General features: G+C 36.2%; 1 protein-coding gene across 4 annotated transcripts in view; it reads left to right on the top strand.

Moving 5' to 3' along the window:
* Window positions 1–26,438, top strand: part of DLC1 (DLC1 Rho GTPase activating protein) — a 212,239-nt gene that overhangs the window by 68,244 nt on the left and 117,557 nt on the right. For 3 of the 4 annotated variants that reach the window (XM_041474160.1, XM_041474322.1, XM_041474233.1), the window contains one exon: window positions 17,921–17,954. In XM_041474160.1, coding sequence (XP_041330094.1) covers window positions 17,921–17,954 — 34 coding nt within the window. Of the gene's footprint in view, window positions 1–17,708; window positions 17,785–17,920; window positions 17,955–26,438 lie in introns of those variants that run through there. The other variant, XM_041474409.1, reaches the window with a different exon arrangement.

Here is a 26,438-nt window from a genome sequence, read left to right as displayed (position 1 = left end):
GCCCCATCAGATCTCCGGCCGCTCCTGCCCCGGCTGCCGCTGCGCCGGAGAGAAGACCGGGACACGCGAATTCCACGGCAGCGCTCCCTCGGTGCCTGCCCGCAAGAAAGCTTTTCTGGGTTACCATCCTTCCCTAATGCACGTGTCTTCTAATTCTAAACTTCCTTAATCTCTTGCAAGTGGTGTAGGTGGGGTTAATCACAGCACAGGCTAAAGATTCCTTCCAGTTAACATACCTTGTATGCTTTAGGTACTGTGTTTTGTCACTGGTTGATATTAATGTAAGCACATACGCACACAGTTTAAGTTTTGAATCATTTTTTGTTAAGTCACAGTGATAACATTGTCGAGAAATGCCCTTTTTCTGTTAAGTCTCTTTTGACTTTTAGTATTACCTTCAATAACTGCACTACACCGAGTGTGTTAAATTGCTGCAAAATTCTGTGAAAGACTGTAGAGAAGCAACTGGTATTTCATATTCTAATGTTGCAACAAATTCAGCATGCAAGCATGCACTGACAAAAAATGTTATTTGGTCTTGTGGTCTGTAACAAGATACCCAGTAGTAGCTACTAAAGAGTAAATGTAGCAATGATGCCATTCATGATATAATAAAATCTTTAATGCTTATTTTTATGAGCTGTAATATATATTTGGACAGTTCACAATTTTTTTACAAATATAATCTTTATGACAGTGATAGAGCTTTAGAAGAGGTCTCATTACTGCAAGACAAAGGCATTTCAATATGGTCCGTGAAGAACATGAATTGCATTAAAAAGTTCTTCAAAAGCTCCAGAATTGTCAGTGATTCTCATAATCCTTTTATATATGACAGCAGAAAAAGAGAAAGAGGCATAAGGACATATTGACCCCTGGAGCAGCAGTGGGCTGAAGGGGATGAATATTTTGGAAATTATGATCCTCTTTAGAAGGAAAGTGGAAATGGGGAAATGAGAAGGATAACAGTAGCTGATGTTTCACTAAAAATTAAAAGATGAAGCAGTTAATGAAGGAAAAACACCACAATATTCTAATCAAAAAATATTCAATATTTTGTAATGTTCAGGATTATGAGAGCCTAGATGCTTCAGAAAAATACTCATAGGGTAAGATTCACAATTGTGGGAAAAGCCAAAACACAGGAAGCTGGAATCCTTCACAATTTTCCTCATGAAGGTCATGCCCACATACATCAGCAAAGCTTTCTCATTGACTGTTCCAAGTGCTTTCAGTACTGTACTCTTTTGCTGGAGTATCTGAAAATGTTTTATATCAGCCAAGATCCCAGTGTTCCCAAAATAATTAGAATGTTATTTATATGACACAAATGATCATTTTCCTTGTACTCCCACATCAGTGTGAATGAGGATTTTTGCTTTATGCTGGTTACATTCCTTCTGGTGTATGGGTAGTTCTTCTGCTCTCTTTGTACAGGATCTTGCACAATGAGATTGTGGTCCCAGTCTGTGGCTTTTGAGTGCTTCAGTAATACAAATAATGTTGTCAGTACTTAAAATACATTTGTGAAGTGTAATCATGTCTGATCTCGATGAGAACTAAATCAAAAATACAGCAGACTACCAATATCACCATTATTCTTATTTTTTCAATTGCTGCAAGTGTGGTGTTTAATTTCAGTAACAGTCCTATTTCAAGAAGACTTCAGTCTAAAGACCAAGGTAAGGCAGCTCACGCTAGGAGACAGACCAAAAAAAATCACAGAACTGTTAATGAGTAAAACATTTTTAAAAACGCTCTCTCATTATCTTGTCTTCAAACAACAGTGGGCTAGGGGCAGCATTTGACATGGGAAGGAACACTTAGAAATCTTTGGGGACATAATTGCTGGATGCAATGAATGACTGTATTGGACAAAATAAGCCAGTGAACAAGGCATCTATGAGCATGTTTTTGATCCAGGATAAAAGGCACACTGTGAGAAAGAAACAAATAAGCGTGGTCACAGGCTTTGTCAGAGTTCAGAACAGAAGCAGGGAATAAAACAATAGCAATGAAGGTACGGACTGGACTGTGTTAGGTGAAATATGAAGGTGATATGAAGGTGATGATTGTTAATTTTCATCTGAAATTGGTGGGTGTTGACTATCTCTACAAATGAGAATCAGAACAGTTTTAGACGGCAGATACAATGAATAACTTATATTTAATGTTATGGAAATGGCATAAATATATATAAAAGCATCATTTGAGAAACACATGTATTATGTAACTATGATGGGAAAGTGTATATGAAGAATTAGGTTAAAAGTTTAAATGCAAGTCTTTTTATTGATGGATTGAGGAATTTATTTAAAAAATGTCTGCACTTAATTTTTCCTAGTTTTAAGAGTTTTTTTAAAGATTTCCTCTCCAGCAATTAAAGAGCGGATTTTTTTCATTTATCTATGTGAATAAATTATACCTTTATCTTCTTCCACGTTGCTGTCATCTTCTAGAAGATAGCCTTTAAGATTTACTTGGAAAAAACCCTCAAATTTGCATTTTGTGCTGTCTGGTGATCTTACAGTACTATTAGCAAATTATATCCCAAAAACACTATCAATATCACCTTTCAAAATGAGAAATTGGCTCGTTTCTTCCCACTGGTAAATCACCTTCCTGTGTGAATGCACATGGAATATGCAACTTCCATAAAATGCATGGGAAATTCTTTCTTAATTCCTGTTGAGGTCTGTGTGGTTATCTGAAGTTCCCACAGAAGTTGTATGAGCTACTAAATCTCTTCTTACTGTTTTCAGTGAATTCTTATAGCTAGACTTAAAGTAGTAATCACACAGTTACTGTGTTTTTGTCCCATGGGTATTGTATGTGCATGTACGAAATTCCCACTCCTGCAAGCATTGGTGCAGGTCAGCTAATGTCCAGCACTGGGAGCTCTGGTGTTTACCAAGCCTTTCATTTCCACCTCTTCAACAAACACATCTGCTCTGTCAGTTTCTAGATACTCTGGAATTTACTTTCTCTCAGCTAAATAAGATTTTCCCAAGTAGTGCAGCTGTCCTTCCACTAAAAGGCAGTACCTGAGGAAAATTTTACCAGTTCTGCCTGTCACTCTTCCAAGTCTTGGCCCCATCAGGTATTCATTAAAACCATACTGATCCCACTGTGTTAGAGAGCTGTGTTCCTCACCTGCAGAAGGAATTCATCCAAATGAGAGAGACATTTCTTTGTAGGATTCCTGCTCCACTGCCTATTTCATTTTGGACTAAAGTTATTTTTAAAGATTTTGGTAATTTCATTTATAGGTAATAGGTAAGTTGTTAACACCAAAGTTTGTATAACACATAGAAAATAATTCCATGTAATAAGATCTTAAATTACTTTGAGAAAATTTCTTTCAAGTAGAATAATAGAATCATTAATGCTGATCATCTAAGACTCAACCATGAATCTAACACTGCAAGTTCCCCCACTAAACCATGTACCCAAACACTACATCTATATGTTTTTTGAACACTACAGGAGTGGTAGCTCCACCACTTCCCTGAGCATCCTGTTCAAATGCTTGACCACACTTTCAGTGTGGATTTTTTTTCCTTTTCTTCAATCTAAACCTCCCTTGATGCAACTTGAGGCCATTTCTTCCCATCCCATTGCTTGTTATTTGGGAGAAAAGGCTGATCCCCACCTTGCTACAGCCTCGCTTCAGGTAGTTTTTGTGTCAGAAGCTGTATGTTACTAGGTATTTTAAAAATAGGTTCAAGATTTCTTTTAATCTGGTTCTTCTAACTAAGCACTACAAAGGCCAATTAATTGTTTTATTACTCCTTTCTATACCTGGCAGCAGGAAATTTACTTTGTCTTGTTGGATTAGGTGACAGAAGACTTTCTGAGAATGAAGTGGCTCAACACTTTGCTTCCTTCTCACATGAGGTACAACATGACACAGGCATGTCATGACCCTTCTTTGATGGGGTACATTCAATTGGTTCCCAGGCACCAAAACTGGTTCTCAAACTTTATTTCAATAGCAGGTTGTAAAACTGACAGGGCAAATAAAGCATCTGATGAAAGTGAGATTGAATTGACCAAAGAAACATGAATTTCTTTAGCATTTGAAGCCAGAAAATCTTCAGTGATCTAGGAAAGGATTCAGTGCTTGCCTAAGTCAAGGAAGGTTTCCCACTGATTTCTCTTAACTTTGATTAACAAAATTACTGTGATAGATCTGTGTTCAGGGTTTTACATGGGATCATGATCAGTGATAACTCCTGGAAAAGTTCATTTATTCACCAGTAATTCAAATTAAATAAATACTCACAGATGGAATTGAGGTTAATTTTGTCACTTCAGAAGTAAATGCTTTTATAGTATATCATATCTTTCATTCCTGGCAAGCACTTGGGAATCAGCCCAAAGTATAGCAAGTGGTTTGATAGCTGTGTGTAGGAATGTGGAAAAGATATCTAAGAGTGACTGGCTTTTAAGTCTTGCCAGCAAAGGCATAAGAAGATTGAGTCATTTGCTACGGAATGCAATTGAAAGTTCAACCTTGTATTGCATTAATGGCAAAAGAACAGTTAATTGTTACACCATATACAGGAGAAAGTTGCAGATTGGAGTAATCTCAAGTCTTTAAAACAAATCAGGTTACTTCCTAGGGAACAAGATTGGGTCCATCTTTCCATGTCTTTGGAAAGATGTGTCATGATTTCTGAAGTCTCTCTTGTTCCAACAGTTCCCATCCACAGTAATTTCTTTCTTAGGTTATGCAAAGATGAGATTTGTTCATGACTCAGTATGTCGGCAATTTCCTTGCTTTAGGTTTTCAGGAAAATAAGAACTAAAATAAAAGCTCACACTTTATTTCATCACCTCTAGGCATTGGAACAGAATGATTATCCCTGGCTAGTGAGGGTTTCCAAAGGACAAAAGGCGGGCTATACCTTTGTCTGAAGCATTCATCACAAATCAAATAAGACACAGACCAGAAAAGACCAGAGAAGGTATGAAGACTCTCTTCTGTTTAGCATGCAATCACATTATTAAACAAATCTACAAGAGGACTCGCTAGATACAACCAGATGAAATACTGATTTATTTTTCTTTCCCTTCATCATCATGTTCTACACAAAAGTTTTCTACCTTTTTTCTATCTGGATTATTTAAATTAATTTAATAAACTAATTTACTGGCAAATACTTTTGACCTGCAACCTGAACCTCTCCTGAAGACTACTTCTTTGAAATGCATGGTAGATATTTGTCTATAAGACGTGGAGGTCAGAATAGCTGCTCTCTTCTACTTTGTTTCATGCAATTTTTGTGAAAGGGAAATAAAAGAGAAGAGAAGAGAAGAGAAGAGAAGAGAAGAGAAGAGAAGAGAAGAGAAGAGAAGAGAAGAGAAGAGAAGAGCTAACTGCATTGTTGAAATACTCTAAATTTTACAATACATGGGTATGTTGACTTAAAAAAGAAATAGGAATAACAGGAAGTGATAATTTTCAGCACTTTCAATACTTTTAATCAGTGATGGTCTGAACAGTATCTAACTGCTTTCAGAACATTTTTATTTTTTAAAGGAAGCCAGAAATCTGTAGCTGTAGCAGCTTTTCTACAGCTTCATATGAGAGAAGAGAGCTGTTGAAGATAGAGGCTATTCTGAAGAGCCCCTCTAGTAATGAAATACTAAACCAATCTTTTGTGATATATTTTCTTTAGTCTCAACTTTCTAATAACTTAACTATAGAATTCTCAGTATAGGAGAAAAAAGCATCAGGAAACTTGCTGCAATGAATTTGTTTGCATGCCAGGATTGTTTCTATGTATATAGGAATAAGTTATGGTTTCTCCAGAACTAGATGCTTCTAGTACCAGGATTTCAGGACTGCTCTGTTAGGAATATTCAGGTTTCATAACACTCATACCAATCAGGAGAGCAAGTGTTAAAATATATGGTATTTTTTGTAGTGTTTATTAAGCTGAAAGTTTGGATTGTTTAGTCCTGTTCAAATGTAGCTTTGAAGTTATGTACACTTGTAAATACTGTCATATTTTCACAAACATAAATTGATCAGACTGCTTGGAAACCCATGGAAATTTCTTATTACTGCTCATGGCAACATCGTCTCCATCTGCTGCCATTATTTGTTTTCTTGATGTCTGTGGAAAATACTTCAAGACAATTTGTCACATCTGCAGCAACTGTAAAGGTATACTTTGAGCCACCCTCTTTTTCCTGCTTGGATTTCAGGCTTGAATTTATGCATTGCTTTGGTGTCCTCACAATAAATTCTTACATTTTGTAGGACTCAGTGCACATAGCAGGAGATATATCAGCTTTTAATAATTCCCAATCCTTTGCATTTTGGGAAACTCCCTGAAATATCACTTATTCCAGTTTTCATAGAATTTTATTTTTTTCCTCAGGCTGAGTGCAGAACTGCTCTTCTGTGTTCAGTGATGTTTGGCATTATCTTCTCAGCCATTTTTTCCTGCATCTCTAAAAGGGGCATCCAGATTCCACTAGGAACTCAGAACAAATTTATTCTGCCACATTCTAAAAACTCTAAGAGACAAGTTGGTTTTGAACTAGATAACTTAGCTAAAGATGTCAGTTTTAATGGCTTGGCAATTTTGAACTATGTTAGTCCAAACTGCTTTCAACCCATTTCATTGTCTGTTCTTCCAGCTCATACTTCCAGCTTTCAAATGAGACTCCTTTGGGAGACACTGTAGAAAATCTTATTAATGTTAAGGTGTATTATCTGCTCTCTTCTTGTCCATGTAGCCAGTGATTACACCTTGAAAGATAAATCAGGTTGGTCAAGGATGATTTGTTCTTAGTAAATTGTTGATTGCTCCCAATTGCCTTCCTGCGACTCATGTCTTTGTAATGGATTCCAAGGTCTGCTCCATGGTCTTTCCCTGGTCTAAGATGGGCTTACAAGCTTAGAGTCATTGATTCTTTGCCTCCTTTGAATAGAGGTGTAAGTTTTTCTCAGCCATCAGGAGCACCCCAGAGCTGTCATGGTTTTCCACTGATGTAAGTTTCCCTGCAATCATATCAGCCATCTCTTTCAGCATGCCTGGGTAGATTTCCTTTAGTCTCACAGGTTAGAATACATTCAGTTTCTCTAAATAGTCCCTAACCTGTTGGGTCCTCACATCTGGTCCTCTCTTTTCAAAATCATGTTGAGATTGTGAGGTTAGGGAGTAGAATTTGACGATGAAAAGTGATCAGAGTAGTGCAAATTTTGACTAGACTAGAAGTACAAAACTATGGGGAAATAGGCATTAAAAAGGCAGGCTGAAAAATCTTGATCTAATTTATCTGTGAGTTAGCTTATCACAGCTACCACTAAATTACTTTAAAAACCAGGTAAATATAAATAAAACTTTCATTTTATATTGCTGTTTTGAGAGACACAGCAAGTTTTGCAGCTTGCTGCATGCACAGCCCATTCCTTCATGTAGTGATTTCAGGTTGTTTAGTTTGAAGGTCTAAAGTACATGAGTGGCCAAGAGTATTGCATTCTCCCATTCTTTCCAATGAAAAACAGGCACTCATGCAAGAATTGGTACAGTGTTGTTGTTTTGTTTGTTGTTTGGACAGTTTATTTTCACTGTCATGTTTTTGCTTAGTTTGCTGCCAAGACGCAAGAAAGAAATCTGTTTTTTTAAAGAGATATATACCCTTCCTGCAGCCATCCTGTAATTTAAATTTACATTTTACACACTAAGGATTAAGATGGGCGGATACAAAATTTTGTATTTCTCTTATTCATATACATCTTTCCACAAAATCTTTTTTATATGAAATACAGCTATTTTGTCATAAATCTACTCCACCAGTCAGCAGACTAAGTGCTTTTAAAAAAGCACCTTTTCTTTTTGTGTGATGAAATGGAATTTGCAGCATTTTAGAGTTTTTTTACACTGTTGTAGTGGTCAGGATTTTTAAATGCATGTGAAAAATTGGTTCTAGAAGAGTAGAGTGTGAACATAAGATTCAGTCAAGAGTGTATTGGCAGAAAATGCTTCATACTTGTAATAGTCCCTCAACTAAAATACAGAATAATTCAAAGTCTCCTCAGGGAGCTGGTATTGGTATGAAAGGCAAAAGTATATTTGGACTCTTGTGTGCTGTTTCCCTCTGGAAAGTTTTGAAAGCTTAGAAACTGTGAACTACACTTTTGTAATATGCCACACAAAGTTTGGGAAAGTTGGAAAAATTCAGGAGGAAGCTGTGCTAGTTAGGCATGATCCTGGGGAAACACAGGAAATGCTCAGCACTTCACAGAATTGGACCCTCTTAGTACTCTCAGGATCTGCAGTGCATCTGTCTGCACGCCTGAGTGAGATTTTCATGGGAATAGCGTGGGAACACAGACATTGATGAGATACTTCTTCGCTCAGAAACCAAAAATAAAATTCAGAACAAAATAAATAAAGCAATCCTGAAGGAAGAACAATTTTAGAACTTCTGGAAAAGAAAGGAGTTTAAAAGGCTCTCTCCGTATTAAATGTAGCAATTAGTAAAAGTTTTGATTGCAACCATGTGTTTTAAGAGTAGATTTTTATTACCTTTTATGTCTACCCATATGTGCCTACACAGAACTGTGACTTTAAAAAGGAAATAGACACAACACAGACAGGAGGATTATGAGCCAGGTTGCCCCTGCTTGAGGCTTCACTTACTGCAGCTCTGTATTGTGCCCTGTATCAGTAACAATTTCTTTTTTCTCATGATTTAGAAATGTATCATGTATAGGAAACAAAAATGTTTGGAATTTATGTTAGATAAATGAAGGAAGTATTGAAACATCTCCAATTTTTAAGTACCTCATAAAAGAGTTATAAATTAAGGATTTTTTCAGAAAAAGCATATCCTTCACCAGCTCTAGTTGGCCATTCTTTAAATACAATATTATTATACCTGTTAAATGAAATAAAAATTTCAATATCATTTTTATACATCACAGTGATATATGGAGCTGTGTCTACTCTAACTGTCACTGATTCTAAAAATCAAAGTCTTATAAACAGCTGAAATAAAATATGGAACTTCCTACTGGAAAATATTTTGGTATCAGAATGCAAACTATCGAAATACAAAGCATGCTAGATCATTTAGAAGAGAAAAGCTTAGTAATTGCAAGAAAAAGGTGTATATGTTCAAAAATGAGATTAATTTTTTTATGTGTTAATCTTGCAAAATACTATACTTTTATGCATGAAGCACAGAAAAGTCTATCACGACAATCAGAATATTTGCAGAATTGTTTTTAGGCACTTGAAAGCCCCAGACATTCCTTGCTTGGTAAAGTATAATTATTCACATTTTAAAGATGAGAAAAATTAGATGTTTGTAAGATTTTTAAGAGGCAGAAAATATTGTCAGACTACTATTGATGTGTTAGGGGCAGACCATGATTATCTCCAGAAGTCTTGCTCTAAGAAAAGGAATAACTACTCTGCCATTTACCCATGCAGTAAGCTCATCCTGCAGCGCGCATAGCTGATTATTAACCTGTTGAATGGAACCCAGAATCCCCTGCAGTCAGTTGCAAAGCTCCTCCTTCCTCCCAGGTTTTTAAAATATGTCAGCAGCATGAGCAAAACTTCCCAGATGTATTTCCCTTGGTTTCTGCGTTTTTATGGCAGCTTGGCTGATGGTACCTGAGAATAAAATGGAATTACTGCAGAGATGGAAGACATGTAGCGTGTGTGTTGTCTGTGCTGGTGTCTTTCCGTTTACCAGCAGAGGTTAGTTCAGGCATTACTCAGTTAAACAAGGTGTTAAAAGTCCCAGAAGACCTGTAACAGGAGTTGATAGTATCACAGACTTGGAGTAGTGATCTTACAGTAGTACTTCCAGCTGAGGAAATTATATGGCAGATGAAACATATATTTCCTGATTTATTAACTGTATCAGATGAACCAGGTATTGAGGGCTTTGAGCAGAGGAAATTTGATACTCAGTTTTAACAGAGTTTTGATATTAAAATAGAAATGGCTATAATTGGATTTTTTTTTTCTCAAAGAAAGGAATGGGGATTAGGTTTTTAGCAACAACAGCTGTGCTGGTGAATCTTTTGTTTCCAAAGAGGATTTTCAAGGGCTTGGGGTATTTTTTAGGGGTTTCATTTTTATATATGGATCAAAAAAACTACTTTGCATCCTTTCCACATGCTCTTTTTGGACTGAAAGCTACCATTTCTTTTCAGAAAAAGAAAGTTTCCATGCTTACTTGTTACATGATTTTGTTTCTTTTTTTCTGTCTTTGGGTTGTTTTCGTACGTTTCTACGTTTCACCCAAAACCTGTGGTTTTGGGTTACTGACTCTGTCTCCCAAAACCTTGACAAATATTTAAATGTTAACAGACTAGGTATGCAAAGAACAAAAGAACTCACTTAATTTAATCTCATTTACTCTTAAATTACCTAGAATTATACTGACTTAGTAAGGTTACAGTATTGGTTTTTGGTTATTTTTTAAGTTCATGCTTGTTACATGTGCATGTTGGAGCATGAACAAGCTGAGATTCCAAGAATATGGAATATTCCAGGTAGCATGTTTTAATTTTTATTCCCCTCCCTTTTACCTCCACCTCCTGCCCAAGACAAAACCATTGTCATCTTGTGTGCTTCTAGTTCTTGCAATTTTTTTTTCTCACTGTAAAAGAAAATAGTGTGGTTTATGTTAATCTATGTTTCTCTATCTTTTAGTAAACCAAAAAGAGATATGATAAATATCACATTGATCAGGGTTGGTGATAACTTGCTGAAAAACATTAGTTTTACACTTACTCTCTTATGCTCAGCCCTGCTACCTTGCAAAGTTAGATGTATTTTTTTCCCTCAATCAAACACTCCCTTGACGCTCCCAAACCCATCACTGTTTCTGTCAGGCATGCTCCTCCTCTCCTGCCTCTATCATCCCATGATTAGCATCACATCTTCAGCACATCTGAGCAAAGTACTGTAAGGCTCTGCAGAAAGTAAAGGTTTCATCATCATAGAAGAAATGTAACTTTTGTAGTAATTTATTCTTTTATGCCTGAAATAAAGCTCAAGATCAAGAGCCTCCTGAAGGATCTGCTTTAGATCCTTTCCCAGCTGGTCTAACAAAAGTAATATCACAGTGACTGAGTACCCATGAGACTGTAAGCATCAAGATTCATTCCAAAACATACATACCGTGTTTTAAAAACTAGCTTCTTGGGATTTGATTTTTTAGTTTATTTATTTAGAGAATTCCAAGCAGTTGTAATAGCGTGTTGTATCTAAAAATGGGAAGAGGCTCTGCAGCTGGGATTATCTGCAGAGATTCAAGAGCTCAAACTCACACAAGATGAATCTTAGTAAATCTCAATAGATGCTGCTCTCTCAGTAGGTGTCAGCTGCTGCAATGCTCTACAACTGATTTTCTATTGCAGAACTTCAAGCTGAACACAGTGAAGTCTCTTAAGTACCAATACTTCATACATAATGTTCCAGAAACTATTGCAGAGTTATGGCCACTAACCTCAGTGATAATCTGAATCCAGGAGAAAAATGTTAATGGAATACAAAAAATGTAGGTGGCAATCAACCACTGAATTTGGGCTGAATGTCAGAAAGATTATTAGAATCAGATTGCTCACTTACATAGCTGATGATTTCTAAAGCTAAGCTTTTTTCAATTAGCTCATGCAGATGCAGCATTGGTGTTATGACAGATTCTGGCACTTGCAGCCACTAGGTGAGCTTCCTCATTTTCATAGCTGAACCTTTCAAAATTAGTAAGAATGACTTGCTTTTCTCAGGATGAAGGGCAAAGGACTCTTTTGTTGTCTTTGAGGTGGCTAAAGAAAGACAGGAATTGTAGGATTTTGTTTGGTTTAAATTCCATTTTATTCTGCAAGTAGGTGCTCACAGTTGATTTGTAACTTGGACTCATCAGGTAACAGATTTTTGCTTCTATCGTCACATGATACTATGAATTTTTTGTATATATAGGGGGATGAGTAAAAACTGAAATCACATGGGATTTCTGTCAGCCACATAGGAGCATTCCTCAGGCTCCAGGGCTTTAAGACAAAATCACATTTGTAGACATTACATGTTGTTGAATCTAATGTGAAACATGAGACTCTAAATATCTTTTACTGTTGTCTTATAGAGCTGCATGCCTTCTGATTCAGTTTTGCCAGTGTTGCAGGGTTTATTGATATGTTTGTTATTGTAAAAAGTTTTATAAGATAAATATTAGCCAAAAAGTTACTTGTGAGCTTGGGAAAAAGCTCTCTGTGTAAATGAATCTTAATAGAACAGCTGGTGATTGATGAAAAGCATGAGCGCTCTTGGGGCTGCTCCAGTTCTAGACATAGTGTGTCACATCTCAGCTTTGGTGTTAACGTTCAAGTTATGGGTTTTTTTAGGGAAGAGATACATATGTTTGGGGGAATGGAAGGAAGAGCAGATTTTTGTCATTACCAAAAGCTATATAACTGTTCCTTAACATTGAATTAAAATTTAATTGACCCCATTTTCAGGTATTGTATGTCCATCCCAGAGAAATCAAATTCCTTATTTCATGAACTCCTGTGAAGTTAAACCTTTGCTTTTATTTCAAGTTGAGTCCTTATATATAAAGAGGTTGAGGTCTAGCAATTGCTAATTTGAAAAAAAAAAAATTGTTTCTTGCAAAATGTATGACAGTAACTCTTGGGGTATTCAGGAATCCCCAGAAGCTGCTGTGACGTCTTTAATATCTCTATAAAGAAAGAAATTAATTCTTTATTATGGCCAAAATCTACTTAATGGTTTGGACAAGCTGCAGACAGGCTTTTGCCTTATCTGTCATATGAACCAGCTTCATGTGGTCCTGGCAGATTTCAGAGCATGGGGAGCTTACCCCGATCAATGGGAAGTCTGTGATAACACCAGACAGAGCACAAGGCAGCTATCCTGCATCTTTGCTCTGTGCTTCCATTCCAACTAGTCACACTCTGCCAGCTGAATGACACAGACAGGGGAAATTATCAGACCACCCCAAATGAGAGCTTTTGGCAATTGCCTCATGGAAGGAGGACTGCCAACCACCCAGCACTAACTAGAAGAGGTCTCTGTGCATGACCTGAGTGGCATAAAGAGGCTTGAGCAAACTGAAATATCTAGTCAGAAAACAAAATACAGAGAGACTGGAGGACAACACATGCAGGCAAGTTTACAGCTTTGCACTTCCACTAGAATTAAATTCATAGTGTTGTCATAAACTTAGCAAGACACATCTGAATGTGACATTAATTTCTTTTTAAAAATGAGATAATTGATGCAGCTTTATTGCTAGGTGGACTTTAATTGCCTTCCGCTCTACTCCTCAGTAAAATTAAAGATCACAAAGAAAGAACTTGCTAAATTCCCCTTCTAAAGCTAGTCTGTCCTGAAAGTTGATGGTTTTATTTTTTCTCTTTCCTCATCCAGCTGGGAAAAAAAACCCCTTAGATTTAAAAACTGCCAGTTTAATAAAATGTTTTGTAAATAAGTCTGCATGGTAAACTAATCCTTACTGGTTTTTTTTTTCCTATATTAGTGCTAATATTTCTTTTCAATGCAAATACCAAAATATTATGCACTTTAAATTAATTAGAATTTTTGAAAAGCTTTTCTACATGTTTACTCTCTTAATCTGATTCATTAGCACGAAAGGCTTTAGTTTCAAAATATCAGAATTTACCAGCAGATATACTTATTCAGTATTTTGGTGTAATGGGGATATATTACTGAAAAAATTCTGCTTATGGACTGCAGTATTTCCCAGTTCCAAACCATCTGATGATCATGGATTTTTTTTCTTTTGTATAACAGCGCAGTTAATTTTTAATTACTACTTATCCAAATTTTAAAAATTGGCACATACGTTCTAAATAAAATAAAATTAAAAGTCTATTAGTCCAGATTATTCAGAACATACTCTGTTTAATGATAGACTGAATAATGCCTAAAATTTGTTTTCTGACTGAACATTTTTGACATCAGTTTTCAGGCTGACACAAACTACGTCTTGTTTACTGAAATAGAATTCTCTGTCTGGGGAATGGACAGATCCAGAGCAGTCCTGCCAAGAAGGACTTAGGGGTGCTGGTGGGTGAGAGGCTGGACATGACCCAGCCATGGGCACTCCTAGCCCAGAGAGCCAAATGTGTCCTGGGCTGCATCCAGAGCAGTGTGGGCAGCAGGGGAGGGTGGGGATTCTGCCCCTCTGCACTGGAACGCTTTGTCCAGCCCTGTGATCCCCAGCACATGGACATGGACCTGCTGGAGCCCAGACTAGGGCCATGATGATTGTGAGAGGGCTGGAGTGCCTCTCCTCTGAGGAAAGGTTGAGGAAAGGCTGGGATTGGTCAGCATGGAGAAGAGAAGACCTCGTTGTGGCCTTAAGTACCTAAAGGGGGCTTATACGAAAGATTAGGAAAGATAAGGAAAGAAAGATATGGCTTATAAGGAAGAGGACGCAATTTTTGGCAGGGCTATGGTATAAAAAAAGAGGGTAGATTTAAATTAGGTATAAGGAATAATATTTTTAGAATGAGGATGGTGAAATACCAGAGCAGGCTGCCCAGAGAGGTGATAGATGCCCCATCCCTGGAAACATTCAAGGTCAGGTTGGACTGTGCTCTGAGCAGTCTGATTTAGTTCAAGATGTCCCTGCTCATTGCAGAGGGTTAACCTCTCAATGTCCCTGCTAACCCAAACTATTCTATAATTCTATAATTCTATAGCATTTGACATACACTTTACAGTCACATTTGCACACACAGTATATTTTCAGTGACACAGTTGCAATACAGCAAGGAAATTTCACAACACATTTCAAGTAAGATTTTTCTAATTTAAAAATCCCATCCTCTAATTTGGAAGAAAAAGCTGAATATATTTCAGCAGTGGTCTAGTTTTTTCCTCTTTTTCTCTCCTTTTTTGTTTGCTTTTCTTTCTTGGTGCTGCTAAGACCACATACTACTTGAAACATAGAAAGGAGCCTGAGTTTGGGAGATGTTTGTTTAAATCTTTGAAGGGTATGTGTCTGTTTTTTTCTAAAGCACATGTGATCTGATCATACAGAAATTGTTAGTCCAGTTCTTCAGTTCTGTGAGGAGAGTGAGAAATAATGTGAAGTTACAGTGAACCCATCTGGTCAAGCAGGAAAATCCGGTTTAATTGCTCTATTGCCAGAAATGTTAAATCACTTCCTGGGAATGCAATTCATTTGGAACATATGGAACTCATTGGAAGGTCTCCAGTGAATTCAAAACTGTACTGAAGATGAGAGTATTTCTCATAAGCAACAATCATGTTTTCCCACTGGGCAGCATGTAAGCAGCATGTGTTGCTGTATTAACAAAAAAACAAACAATAGGAGGACTGTCTGAGATCTTGTTCAACAAGATTTACTCGTGGTTTACTTTATTTTAAATTTTCAAGAGATGCTATGTCCATTTAGGCTTCTTTCTTTCAGCATTTGAGCAGCAAAAGAATGTCCTGATGAAACTTTTAGCTCGTTTTAGATCTTAATTCAGAAGCACTGCACTATAGAAAACAGATATTTGAAAGCAATCTACCTCACTCTGCCTTTCAATTTTCTGGAATTTAAAATGCTTCTTCATCCTACTAAACAGAAATAGAAATTTTGTGACTTCCACATCTGCCCTGAGGCTTGATGATTTTATGTATTTCCTGCAATTAAACCCTAGCAATCTTTAAGACTGCCATTTAACAAATTCACTAAAATGTATATTTCATTGTACATCAACAGGTTTTAATGATCATCAATTATAAATACTGTATATTTCCAGGAAATAAATTGATGTGACCAATGGCATTATTAACAATATCTAAATCTGATATGCCAATATGAACAAAATTCTACAAGCTGATGTGAATGATGATGACAGCATTTTAGGAGAAGTTCATTCAGTCTAAAGGCACTGCCAGTGACTCACTGTGCAATAGTAAACATGACCAAAGTCCATTCAAGTCTATCATAAAGCCAGCAGAAAATTATCTTCTCTATTTGTCATTATCATATCCCCATGGAGTCCTGAAACTGCTTCCCCTGAGCTGTTCCTCTTGGCTTTGCATTTCAGCCTTCCAGAGGCTGTCCCCATCAAATTGTTATCTCTTTTCCATGACACTGCTTGTGATTTCAGTGCAGACACTCTTGGTTGCCACTTCTTCAGCCACCTCAGTGTTCTCTAAACTTTTCTTAGAGGAAGCCATCATACCTTTTCTAGCTAACGAAACTCAACATTAAAGTGTGATGATAACCTGTTCCCATCTTTCCTTCTTTTGTTCTGACCCTCCCATTTGATTCACACTAATGTTCTCTCTTTCTTCCTTGTGCCATTAAGGGTTTTTTTCCCCTGTTTGTTTGCTTCTTTCTCACCTTCTCTTCTTTAAAAAATTCTGTCTTTACAAATTTCCTTCTTGGACTAATGTGAACAGTGAATCTGATCTTTTCTTTCTTATTTTCTTACTTATCTTAGCCAATGCAACCACTTAAGTGTGGGGAAAACGAGAAAAATACATGCTCATTTTCAAAATCATATCAACTTTTTATAAAAATTCATGTATTATACATATTTTCTTTCTTTGAAACTAAGACCTTGATTCACTCTGTGATTTTATTGTTTCTTTGGCATGTTAATTTTTCTCAGTCTATGTTTCCTCTGACTTTGTTGCATTACTGATCCTTCTTCTGAACAAACACGTTTGTAAAATGCAGGGAAAATGCTTTTCCAGCAAGAGGCTATTTTTAGTTTGAATAATATTAGTCTGGTTGTGTAATATTTTTGAATGTCAAAATCAACCAACACACATTTAGCCAGACAGTACAGGTGAAACAGAAAGAATCACAAAAGGCATATATTAATGTATAGCATCTAAGATATGTTCTAGTAGAAATTTTGTTGAAGTTTGATCCAGAAAGTTCTATGAAGCACTATTTTATATAACAGGACAAATCAAATGAAATTAAAATTGCAAAGTCTGTTTTGAGAAATTCTATAGCAAGACTGAAGCTGGTTGCTTTATTTCTGTCCATCTCTCCCCTTTTTCTTTTTCTTTGAATCTGCAGCAGGAAAATCTGCTGAATAAAGGCTAGGCTAGCATCAGTGAAAAGGAGGTAAAATTGATACCTTAACTCATGAGGCAGCTCTGTGTACACTGTATCCCAATCTGATTTCTCATCCAGCCTTTCTTACCTGTATCCTATATACACATTTTAAAATTCTTTTTATATTTTTGACATAAAAATTTCACTTTACTATTCATTCAATCTATAACCTCATTTTTTTAGGGAAAATACACTCAGAAAGTTCTTCTATATTAGTCTGAAAGAAAAGTATAATATTAAACAAAATTTGCATCCATTGAAAAAAAAATAAGTCTCATATAATTTTCCAAGTCCAGAAACAATTACAGCCAATATAAAAACAATTCTATTACTTGTCTCTGAAAATTTACACAAAAAGTAAGAAACTGGTATATTATAGAACAGCACATATTTGAGCCTACAGAAGAGAGATTTGTCATTTCTGTCTAATCTTCAGCTACACGGATTTTGTCTTCCTCCCTCAAAATTATGAAGTAATTTCCCAGTGGAATTTTGTGATTGTGTGTTCTTAGGATGATTATTTCAAAATGTAATCATAGGAGTATCTTATTTACTCCATCTCCTCCCCTCTCTCCTAGCTCTTTCTAGTGGTAATTACTTTCACAATAGATTGTAAGACACTCAAATGGGAACTGTATGTTTCTCTCCAGAATGCTTAACACGGTGAGACTGCAGTTTTTTCCAGATCTTGTAGACACTCAAAAAATTTACCTCAAGATTTCACAATGTTTCCCTAATATTACTGGTATCCCCTAAATACTCCCTAATATTTTTGTAATAGTGGTATTTTTTTTTTCAGGCTATGCCAGTTATTTCAGAGAAGGAGAAGGCTGGTGAGTAAATATTTACTCATTTTCTCATTTCCTTGTTGTATTTGTTTTTGGAATATCCTGTTACTTAACTAAGTGATAAAAGACAGGCTTCAACTGTGGGCTTTTAAACATATAGGATTGCAGATTTGACCAATGTCTATGTAAAGGCTATCTGTTGTTCCCTGAATAGGATAATTTCTCTTTCTAAAATGCAGTCCAGTTTTCTGAGTCATATTAATAAGGCTGTTTGAAACTGTCCTATAAAGTTGAATTGCAGCTGCTCCTTAAACATCAGTATTCCTGCAGTTACTAATTTGTTATTTGGTGTTAACATGTATTATGATTTATTAGATGTCTCAATTAACAAACATGGATGCAAATAGGTTTTCTCAAGTCAGTTGAATTTGACTTTTGCTTTGGTGTAAGCTTTACTGTCTATCTTTATATATGACAAGCAATTTCTGTTACCTGGAGTATTTAACTCGAGATTACAACATTTGTTTTGGCTAAGTACTTCTAGAATATTGAAAAATTGTTTTTCTGTTCTTTTCTTTGCCCTCTGAACATTATATGTGCTTTGGTATTGCTATGTGAAATCTTTTACTGATTGCCTGCGAGACACTGCTGTCAAATTCTTGCAATAAACATTAGGGAACTCAGCACCATCACTCTTGAGAATCACTGTTGGTTGCTTGTCTTTTATTTTAATTGATAATTTGTTACTGTGTTTTGAATATAGATTGAAAAATACCTCAAAATACCCAAATGTCACATGGCATTCAGATTTACGCCTGATTTTTATTGTTGATGTTTTCTTGCATTACCCTGGTTCAGATTATTTCTTTTCTTTTGCTTATTAGGGGAGAGGAATATCAGAGAAATTCCACAGTAACAGTCCATACTGTAAAAGCTGTGGAGCTGTCTGCTCAGGATGTTGCTGCTTTAGCTGTGGATGTTTAGAAATAATTCCCAAACTCTGACCCATATTTAATAAGATCTTTCTTTATAGATTTCATAGGCAGCATTATTTGGTGTTTCTTTTTCTGCGGTTGTAAATAATGTCAAAATAGGCAAACTGATTATAACTGGCCATACCATCTGTAGCTATTTTCAAATAAAAGTCAAAGATCTATGCTTAATTTTTTGGTGTCAAAACTACCTATCATGTCAGTGTTGGTAATGATATAAAATGAATATATTTTTGGCATACACTTCATAACCTGTACATATGCATATAAACTTTTCTCTCTTTTGCGTCTTTCTGGTCAGACTCCTGTGCTGTTTTTCTGTGGACAGTATTATATTCAATATTACAAATATTAAGTGGAACTTCATGCCACATGATGCCAGTTTGCTGACATTTCCATGCACATGAGCACAAGCTAAACTGAGAAGGAATATATGGTTGCCTTTTAATCAGTTTTGGCTTTCATTAAACCCTACACCTCAGGAGATCCTGAGGTTATGATGGGTTATTTTGCAATATTGAGAATGCATGAGGGAGAGGATTATTAAGATCAGGCCTAATCACTTGGTTCTAGGGGCAGGAAGTGTTATTTTAGTTAAGTGCAATTGAATCTTGATTCAGACAGTCAGATCCCATGTTTTGCAAGGTAACTTGCCAGTGTTTGATCATTGCTGCTTTCACTTCACCAGAATGCCATTACCTATAGTCATGAATGACAAAGACATACCTAAAGTGTGAAAGCCTTCAAAACAATATAACATATTTTCTTGTCTGCTGTAAGAGAACAAAAAAATACTAATTTTGATATTTATTTGGAAATACGAACAATCTAAAGTTGTCTAGTTTATATTATCATAAGCAAACTAAAACATATCACAAAACATTACAGAGCAAAAAGAACTTGTTTATTTTATTGCTGGCAAAGCTAATAGCTTTGCAGGTAAAGAGACTGAATAGCATTGTATTACAATTGGATAGAAATGCACTCAAAATTTCTAGTGAAACATCTTTTCTCATCTTGAGAATTGGAACTAATATTCTCTAAGTCACTCTTTTCTACTTGCTACTATTTGATTCCACTGGGACTGGAATAAGAAATACAAGAAAGTAGAAAGGTTGTTATTAAAATGTTTCTGGTTTAGATATTTTATATGGACAGAAATAAAACCCTGTCTTAACAAGACTTTCTATTCTGTTGGCTCCAAATACCTTGATATTTTCAAATGCTTTTCCTATAGGCAACCAAACATTTAGATCCTTAAATGGACTAAGCTGCCTAAGCAGCTTAGAAGTTCACACATTACTGCTTATGTTTATAGCATTTTTTAGTCCTTGAAATTAAATATTTTTTCAATTTTATATATTTTCCAACAAGCAGTAAATTTTGACATCAAACACAAACTCCATAAGATGGAGTACTTATCAAGAAAACCCAAAATGCTCACATACCATTTTCAGATTTGGAGCAAAGCCAAACATCTGAAAACATTGTTGCTTTTGTCAATTAATAGCTCAAGAGTTGCATAACAATTTATTTTTTTTTTTAATAGTGGAAAGCGCCATAAAACATGTAATTGCAAAGTGCCTTTGGCAAAAATCTATAAGTGATCAGTAACATTGGTCATGTCTAAACACGTACCCGATTGATTCCACTTGTGTGAATTAGGGCATTGCAAATGATGTACTGTGGCATCAGCTATTTCTGAGTAATGCATTTTTAAGAAGTCTCAATATTGTTGACATTTCTGGAAATCTTGAAAAAATAAATCTTTCAAAATAGTATTTTGAGGTAGAAGTTAAGATCAAGCAGTATGCACAGTCAGAGAAAATGGTGGCTCAAGCCAAGAGATGACTCAGGACTAGTAATGCTGGCGCCTACATTAAGAATGCAAGCCAGAAAACCAGACTCAAGACACTATTTTTTTCAGATTCATCTGTTTTTCTTTTGAGTAAATTACATATTTGCATTCCTTTGCTCACCTTGCTGACTGTTGTGATTTATATTCTCCAATTCTGTACAAAAACTGTGAAGATATTTGAAGGATGGAGGATTTAGCACACCTGTCAATAATGTGCCTGGGTTTGTAGTGTTGACTCCATTTATAGTCTAAAAATAATCAGCATCTGAACCTTTGGTTCACATGGCTGCATATCAGCATCTGTTTTACTGATGTGATTCACATATGAGACTTCATGAATGGTATTGGTTAACCCTCCTCTAACTGTAGGCTCGAGACAGCTCCTGACACACATGCCAATATTCAGTACAATGAATCCACTGTGAGCTTCCTAATTCAGGGCTGTTCAGTTCTGGAGCAGTGCTCCCAAAACAAAGGTGAAATGACTTTAAGCCAATATTAGAATTATTGCCTAAGTCTCTTTGTGTACCTGCTTCATGCTTTCCCAATTTATCCTCAAATATTTGTAGTGAATAGTGAACTCTGTTTGTGGCTTAGAAACATTGCTACAACAGAGCCAGTGGGAGAGGGAGGGCAAATATACACATCTGGTCACAGACTAGCACAGCTTATTTCTCTTGAGGTGATGGAACTATGTGCTGTCAATAAACAGGGCAGAAGGTTTAATCTAGCCCTAAACAAATTTTAAGTAAATGTTAACACCATTGGTCCATAATGTTCAGCATTATAATAGATAAGTTCTTTTAAGTGAGAATGGCAATTGAACATGCTTTTGAGTTTTCATTATCAAAATATTCCCTTGTGCTTTAAAAATATACTGTGGAAAAAGTGCACAGCCTTTTTGGGTAAATCTCAGTATTCTCTCTAACTAGTAGGTTACAGAGATCTACTTCAGCACAAATAAAAGTGTCAGACCGTGATACATAGTACAACAGATTTGACAGTCCATTTCTCATCTGTGTTTTGATAATCAGCAAGACAACAAAAGGATACAACATGAAGCACAGTAAAAAAAACAGCAGCATCAGTGGATCTCTTGCCAGCATACAGTTCTGGAAAGCTCCCCAGTGTCAGTATTAAAATATGGGCCTAGCAGTGAACAACTCTTTTTTTTTTTTTTTCTGCATCTATTCTAGATTTCTGGAAAAGACACTATTTAATGAAGTACAGGTTCTATTCTCCTTTGGTGTTAATTTTCCTGGTTGTCTTTGGATTCAGAAGGAAGACAAATACAGAGATCATTAAAGAGGCCTTAATGGCAGGGATTTTCCTCTCACGGGCTTTTATGTCCGTGTCAGGCAGCAGAGGACACTTGGTGCTCAGCCCCATGGTGAGATGAGCTGCAGAACAGGAGCTGAGGGAGTGATGACAAGGTGGGTCGGCTGCCTGTGAGAATTCACAGCAGGAGGACCTGGAAAATCCAGCACGACGGGTTCACTGCCGTGTAACAAGGCACATAAAAGACCAAATGCTTGGCTCATTAGGTAGAGGTCTTTTCATTCCATTTAATTAACTTCAGCTCTAATCAAAAGGAAAAAAAAATAAAATCTTCACTAGAATTTATGAACTTATTCTACATCCAGAGAAAGCAATTCTTTCTCTGAGCAGTATTCACTAGATGTTCTGTTTTCATAAAGTCATTAAGAGCTCATGTATATATAAACTGTTTTGAACCTAGAGCAAACATTACAAAATTCAGTTTGGCTACAAGATATCAATTTCCACATAAACTGGAGAGAAATACAAGGTAATTGGCACAGTTACTAGTTTTCTGGCTGCCTTACAATAACTCTAGTCAGTATTGTAAAATAAACTAGGCAAAATGAATTATTAATTGTTCCATTTAGCAAGTGTTTTATCTGGTTTTAGAACAGTCTTACTAAAGTTTTTTTGAGACCTTAGTATGAAGTACTAGCTTCTAGTTAGGTAATTTTTTTTTATTGTCAGTGTTGCAACAGTTATAAAATTTGGTGTTTGTTTTCTAAATAACAATGTCAGGGGAGCACTCGTACTTCAATCTGTCATACTGAAAAACAGTTATAGAAGCTTTGCTAGAAAATGCATGGATGGCTGCCGAGCACTAATAGGTGTTAATGGATATATTTTTATTCATTTTATTACTATAAAAAAAATGATGATGCCAATAGATACTGAAAGCTGACTTTTTGTGCTAAGATTCCTAATAATTTTTGGGTTTTATTTTTTTTTTATTTTTTTCTAAATGCAGTAAAATAGCTGATGTCAGGATTTTTGGTATTTGATTTTTAGTGGCTTATTGACCACACACTAGTGTAGTTGTTCTTCTGAATAAAATACTTCACTTTTAAAAGTCATACCATATTCACTGGCATGTGGGCATAAACATACAAACTTTAAAATCCACACAGCACTGTGTGAAGCCAAAGGTGCTGTTGCAATTTTGTTTAGGTTTTGGAGGAACCAGGAGGTCCTAGGACTGCAGCTTTTGTACAAAATCTCCCTTTAAACAATGCTAAATGCACTAGAAGCAGGACAATGCCTAAAAAACCTCATGGTTGCTTCTGGTATATTACTTTTGCTAGTCTTAAAGAGTGCAGGTTAGGGCCAGGTAGTGTGAATGTGCTCTGAGGGGAGCCAGTGATAAGAAGGCTGTGCACCATTGGAGGACACAAAAGCTCAGGTACCAGCCTGGACGGGAAAACAGGTGTTTTATGGAAGGCAAAAACTATTTCCATTAAAAAGTTTTATAATTATTAAGTACATCTGCAGTATCTGGGAACTAGCACAACCTGTTGAGCACAAAATTCCTTAGTAAACTTCTATTTTCTTTCCCCACCTGCTTTGTGGAGAAAGTATGGGCCATTAGTATGGACCTGCTTTTACACTGTTTGGAAGAGCTTCTTAAATCAAAATATACTGTTGTTATCCTCAAAGGAGTTTAATTTTTTCATATCTTTAATATAATCTCATTTACTTATCTCTTTAAATGCTTAGAGAAAGAAGTTTAACTGTATTATTTCAGGCTAGTAACAGGGCTAGGCCATTATCTTTACATTGTATTATACATACTTATACTTTATCAGACACTTTTAGCTATAATATCTTTCTAGGCTCCTCGATTATTTCATTAATTGTGAAAACAACTTTAAATATTTTTTGATAAATATTCAAATGTTCTTTTTCATTTTAGAGGAGAAAAGCTGTGCCCAAGTTCCTAGTATTCCTGTGATGAGCAATCAAATATTGATTTCTCTGCCAGTTTAACGTCTTTTCTTAAGTAATAAAATTACCTTATTCAAATCAAGATAGTTCCCTGATAGGAATAAAACTTTATATAATACCAGCTGAGTGATTACTGCTCCCAGCCATCATGCTCAACCTTTCAATCCAATGTGTTTCTAAGGCAACATGTGCTTCCCTATTTAATACAAGTTGTTTTTATCACAGAAATTACATGATTATAAAAACAGCCCAAGAATTAGCATTGAATTATTTTAAAGATATTTTACATCAATAATATTTCATCACAGATTGTTGTATCGTAAGAACAGATAACAGACTTCATCCCCTATTAGTGAAATGCAGTTAAACAAAGAATAACTCTCTTCAAGGAGTTATTCAAAGAATAACTCTCTTTGGAAGTTCTTTTCAGCTTTCTGTTCAAGCAGACCAGCTCTTGATTTCAGACAAGATGGCTCAAGGCCAGTCCAGTTTTGAACACTCCCAAGAACAGAGCCTGTGCAACCTTTGTACGCTATGTGCTCCACTGCTGTCTTGTGGGAAATGTCTCACAGGAGAGACATTTTCCTGATGTCCAACCTGGTCCTTTCTGGTTTCAGCTTATGCCTCTTGTCTCCTCTGTTGTCATCCTCACGTGCACAATATAAAGAGCTCAGCTCTATCTGCTTGTTGCCTACTGCGAAGTCCTGGGGAGCTGCTGGTAGGAGCCCAAAGCCATCTCTGCAGGCTGAGCAAGTCCTGCAGCCTTGGCTCAGCCTTGGCCGAGTGATCCAGACCCCGATCCGCTTGGTGCCTGTCCCCTGCACATCCCTTTTATCAATGTCCTTCTTGTGTTGGGAGGATCCTGAAACTGGACTCACTGCCACAGGTGTGGTCTCACAAGCACTGCATAGAGAGGGATAATCCCTTCCCTCCATCTACAGGCCATGCTTTTATTGATCCATCCCAGGCTGCTGCCAGCTCATTTTACTGCCAGGGCACACTGCTGGCTCGTGCACAGCTCACTGTCTGCCAACACCCCAGGGCCTTTTCCATAGAGCTGCTCTCCAGCCAGTTTTTATCACTTATTTATCCACCCTTACAGACTGTAAAATCCCAACCTATGAACAAAAATATTGTGGAAATTGTGCTCTTTGTTGTCAAAAACAGAAAATAGAGCAGGAAACCCATGATTTTTTTTCTTTCAATCATTTCAATTTTGTATTACATTATAAGTGATTATAATATGTTCAGATTTTAGAACACCGCCAAATAGACTGTAAACTGGTACTCAGTATATTCTGGTTACTGTCATATAATTAATTTTAATCAAGTGGCTTCTCAGTATAAAGTTAGGTATCAGTTACACGGTGACTCGGTAGCATTTATATTACCCAGGCCACATTGCAGTCTCTTTTTGAACTGGACATCAGAAACATTCTAAAATAGGTAGTCCCTGACCAAAAATAGCTTTTAAATCAAACATAATCAAGTTGTTCTTTCCTCCCTTTTTTGGCTATAACAAGTGTAACAGAGAATGGTGATAACCAATTAATCAAGTTATTTCTGGGCTAATTTTCTTCAGACTGAGTTCATGGCAAAGACATGTGTTGATTCAAATGAAATATAAACTAGTTCACTTGATCCTAATTGATACTGACATGCAGTCATTAGGTCATGGTTTCTAAAGTAACGATGTGACTGTTGATTTGGAAATCAGGTGATAGTTTTTATTTTTCAGTGACCAGAAATAGACGCAGCTTCTGAAAAGCTGAGGTGCCTACAGCCAAATTTTAAAATTAATTTTGACTAAATTTTAATAGTTTTTTAGGTACCTGAAGATGAAAAACAAGCTCTCTGTGACACCTGCTAATTTTGCACCAATTCCCTGTCAAGGTTACTTCTGGGCAGTAAAGTCTGCAAGTGGCACAAAATTATGATGATACCTAGTCATTTCTGAAAAATGTAAGATGCTCTTCTTTGCTTCTTTGGGTTCCTAGACAACATCCAAAACATTTGGAATATATTATACTCCTGTGTTCATATTTGAAAAAAGGACTTGCACTGCTGAATTGTTTCAGAGTTGTTGAAGATGAACCAAAAAAAAGTTGAACAATTTTAAACCATGTTTAATATTAAGAGCTTAGAGACTTAAAATTAAGTGTAACAAGATAACCTCTTTTTGTGTCTGCTAAAACAGAAGGGTAAGAAATTTTTTCAGTTCCAAACCACTGGAACGTGACCTTGTTTTTTGTTGCTTATACCCTTGAGGTACTTACATGCTCACTTTACTGGAATAAGAAGTTGCTATTCAAAAATTCTTAGGGAAAAGAGGTCTTAGATTTCTAATGAGAAGACATGATTATTTATCTGTGATTCTGTGACGTGATTATTTACATTTCTCAAAGGACATGCTGAAAA

This window comes from Pyrgilauda ruficollis, unplaced genomic scaffold (genome assembly GCF_017590135.1).
Source record: "Pyrgilauda ruficollis isolate IOZ18807 unplaced genomic scaffold, ASM1759013v1 scaffold1, whole genome shotgun sequence".
In the NCBI taxonomy this organism is placed as follows: domain Eukaryota; kingdom Metazoa; phylum Chordata; class Aves; order Passeriformes; family Passeridae; genus Pyrgilauda; species Pyrgilauda ruficollis.
The sequence above is the reverse complement of the archived record's forward strand: the minus strand, read 5'-3'. Positions and strand labels throughout refer to the sequence as shown.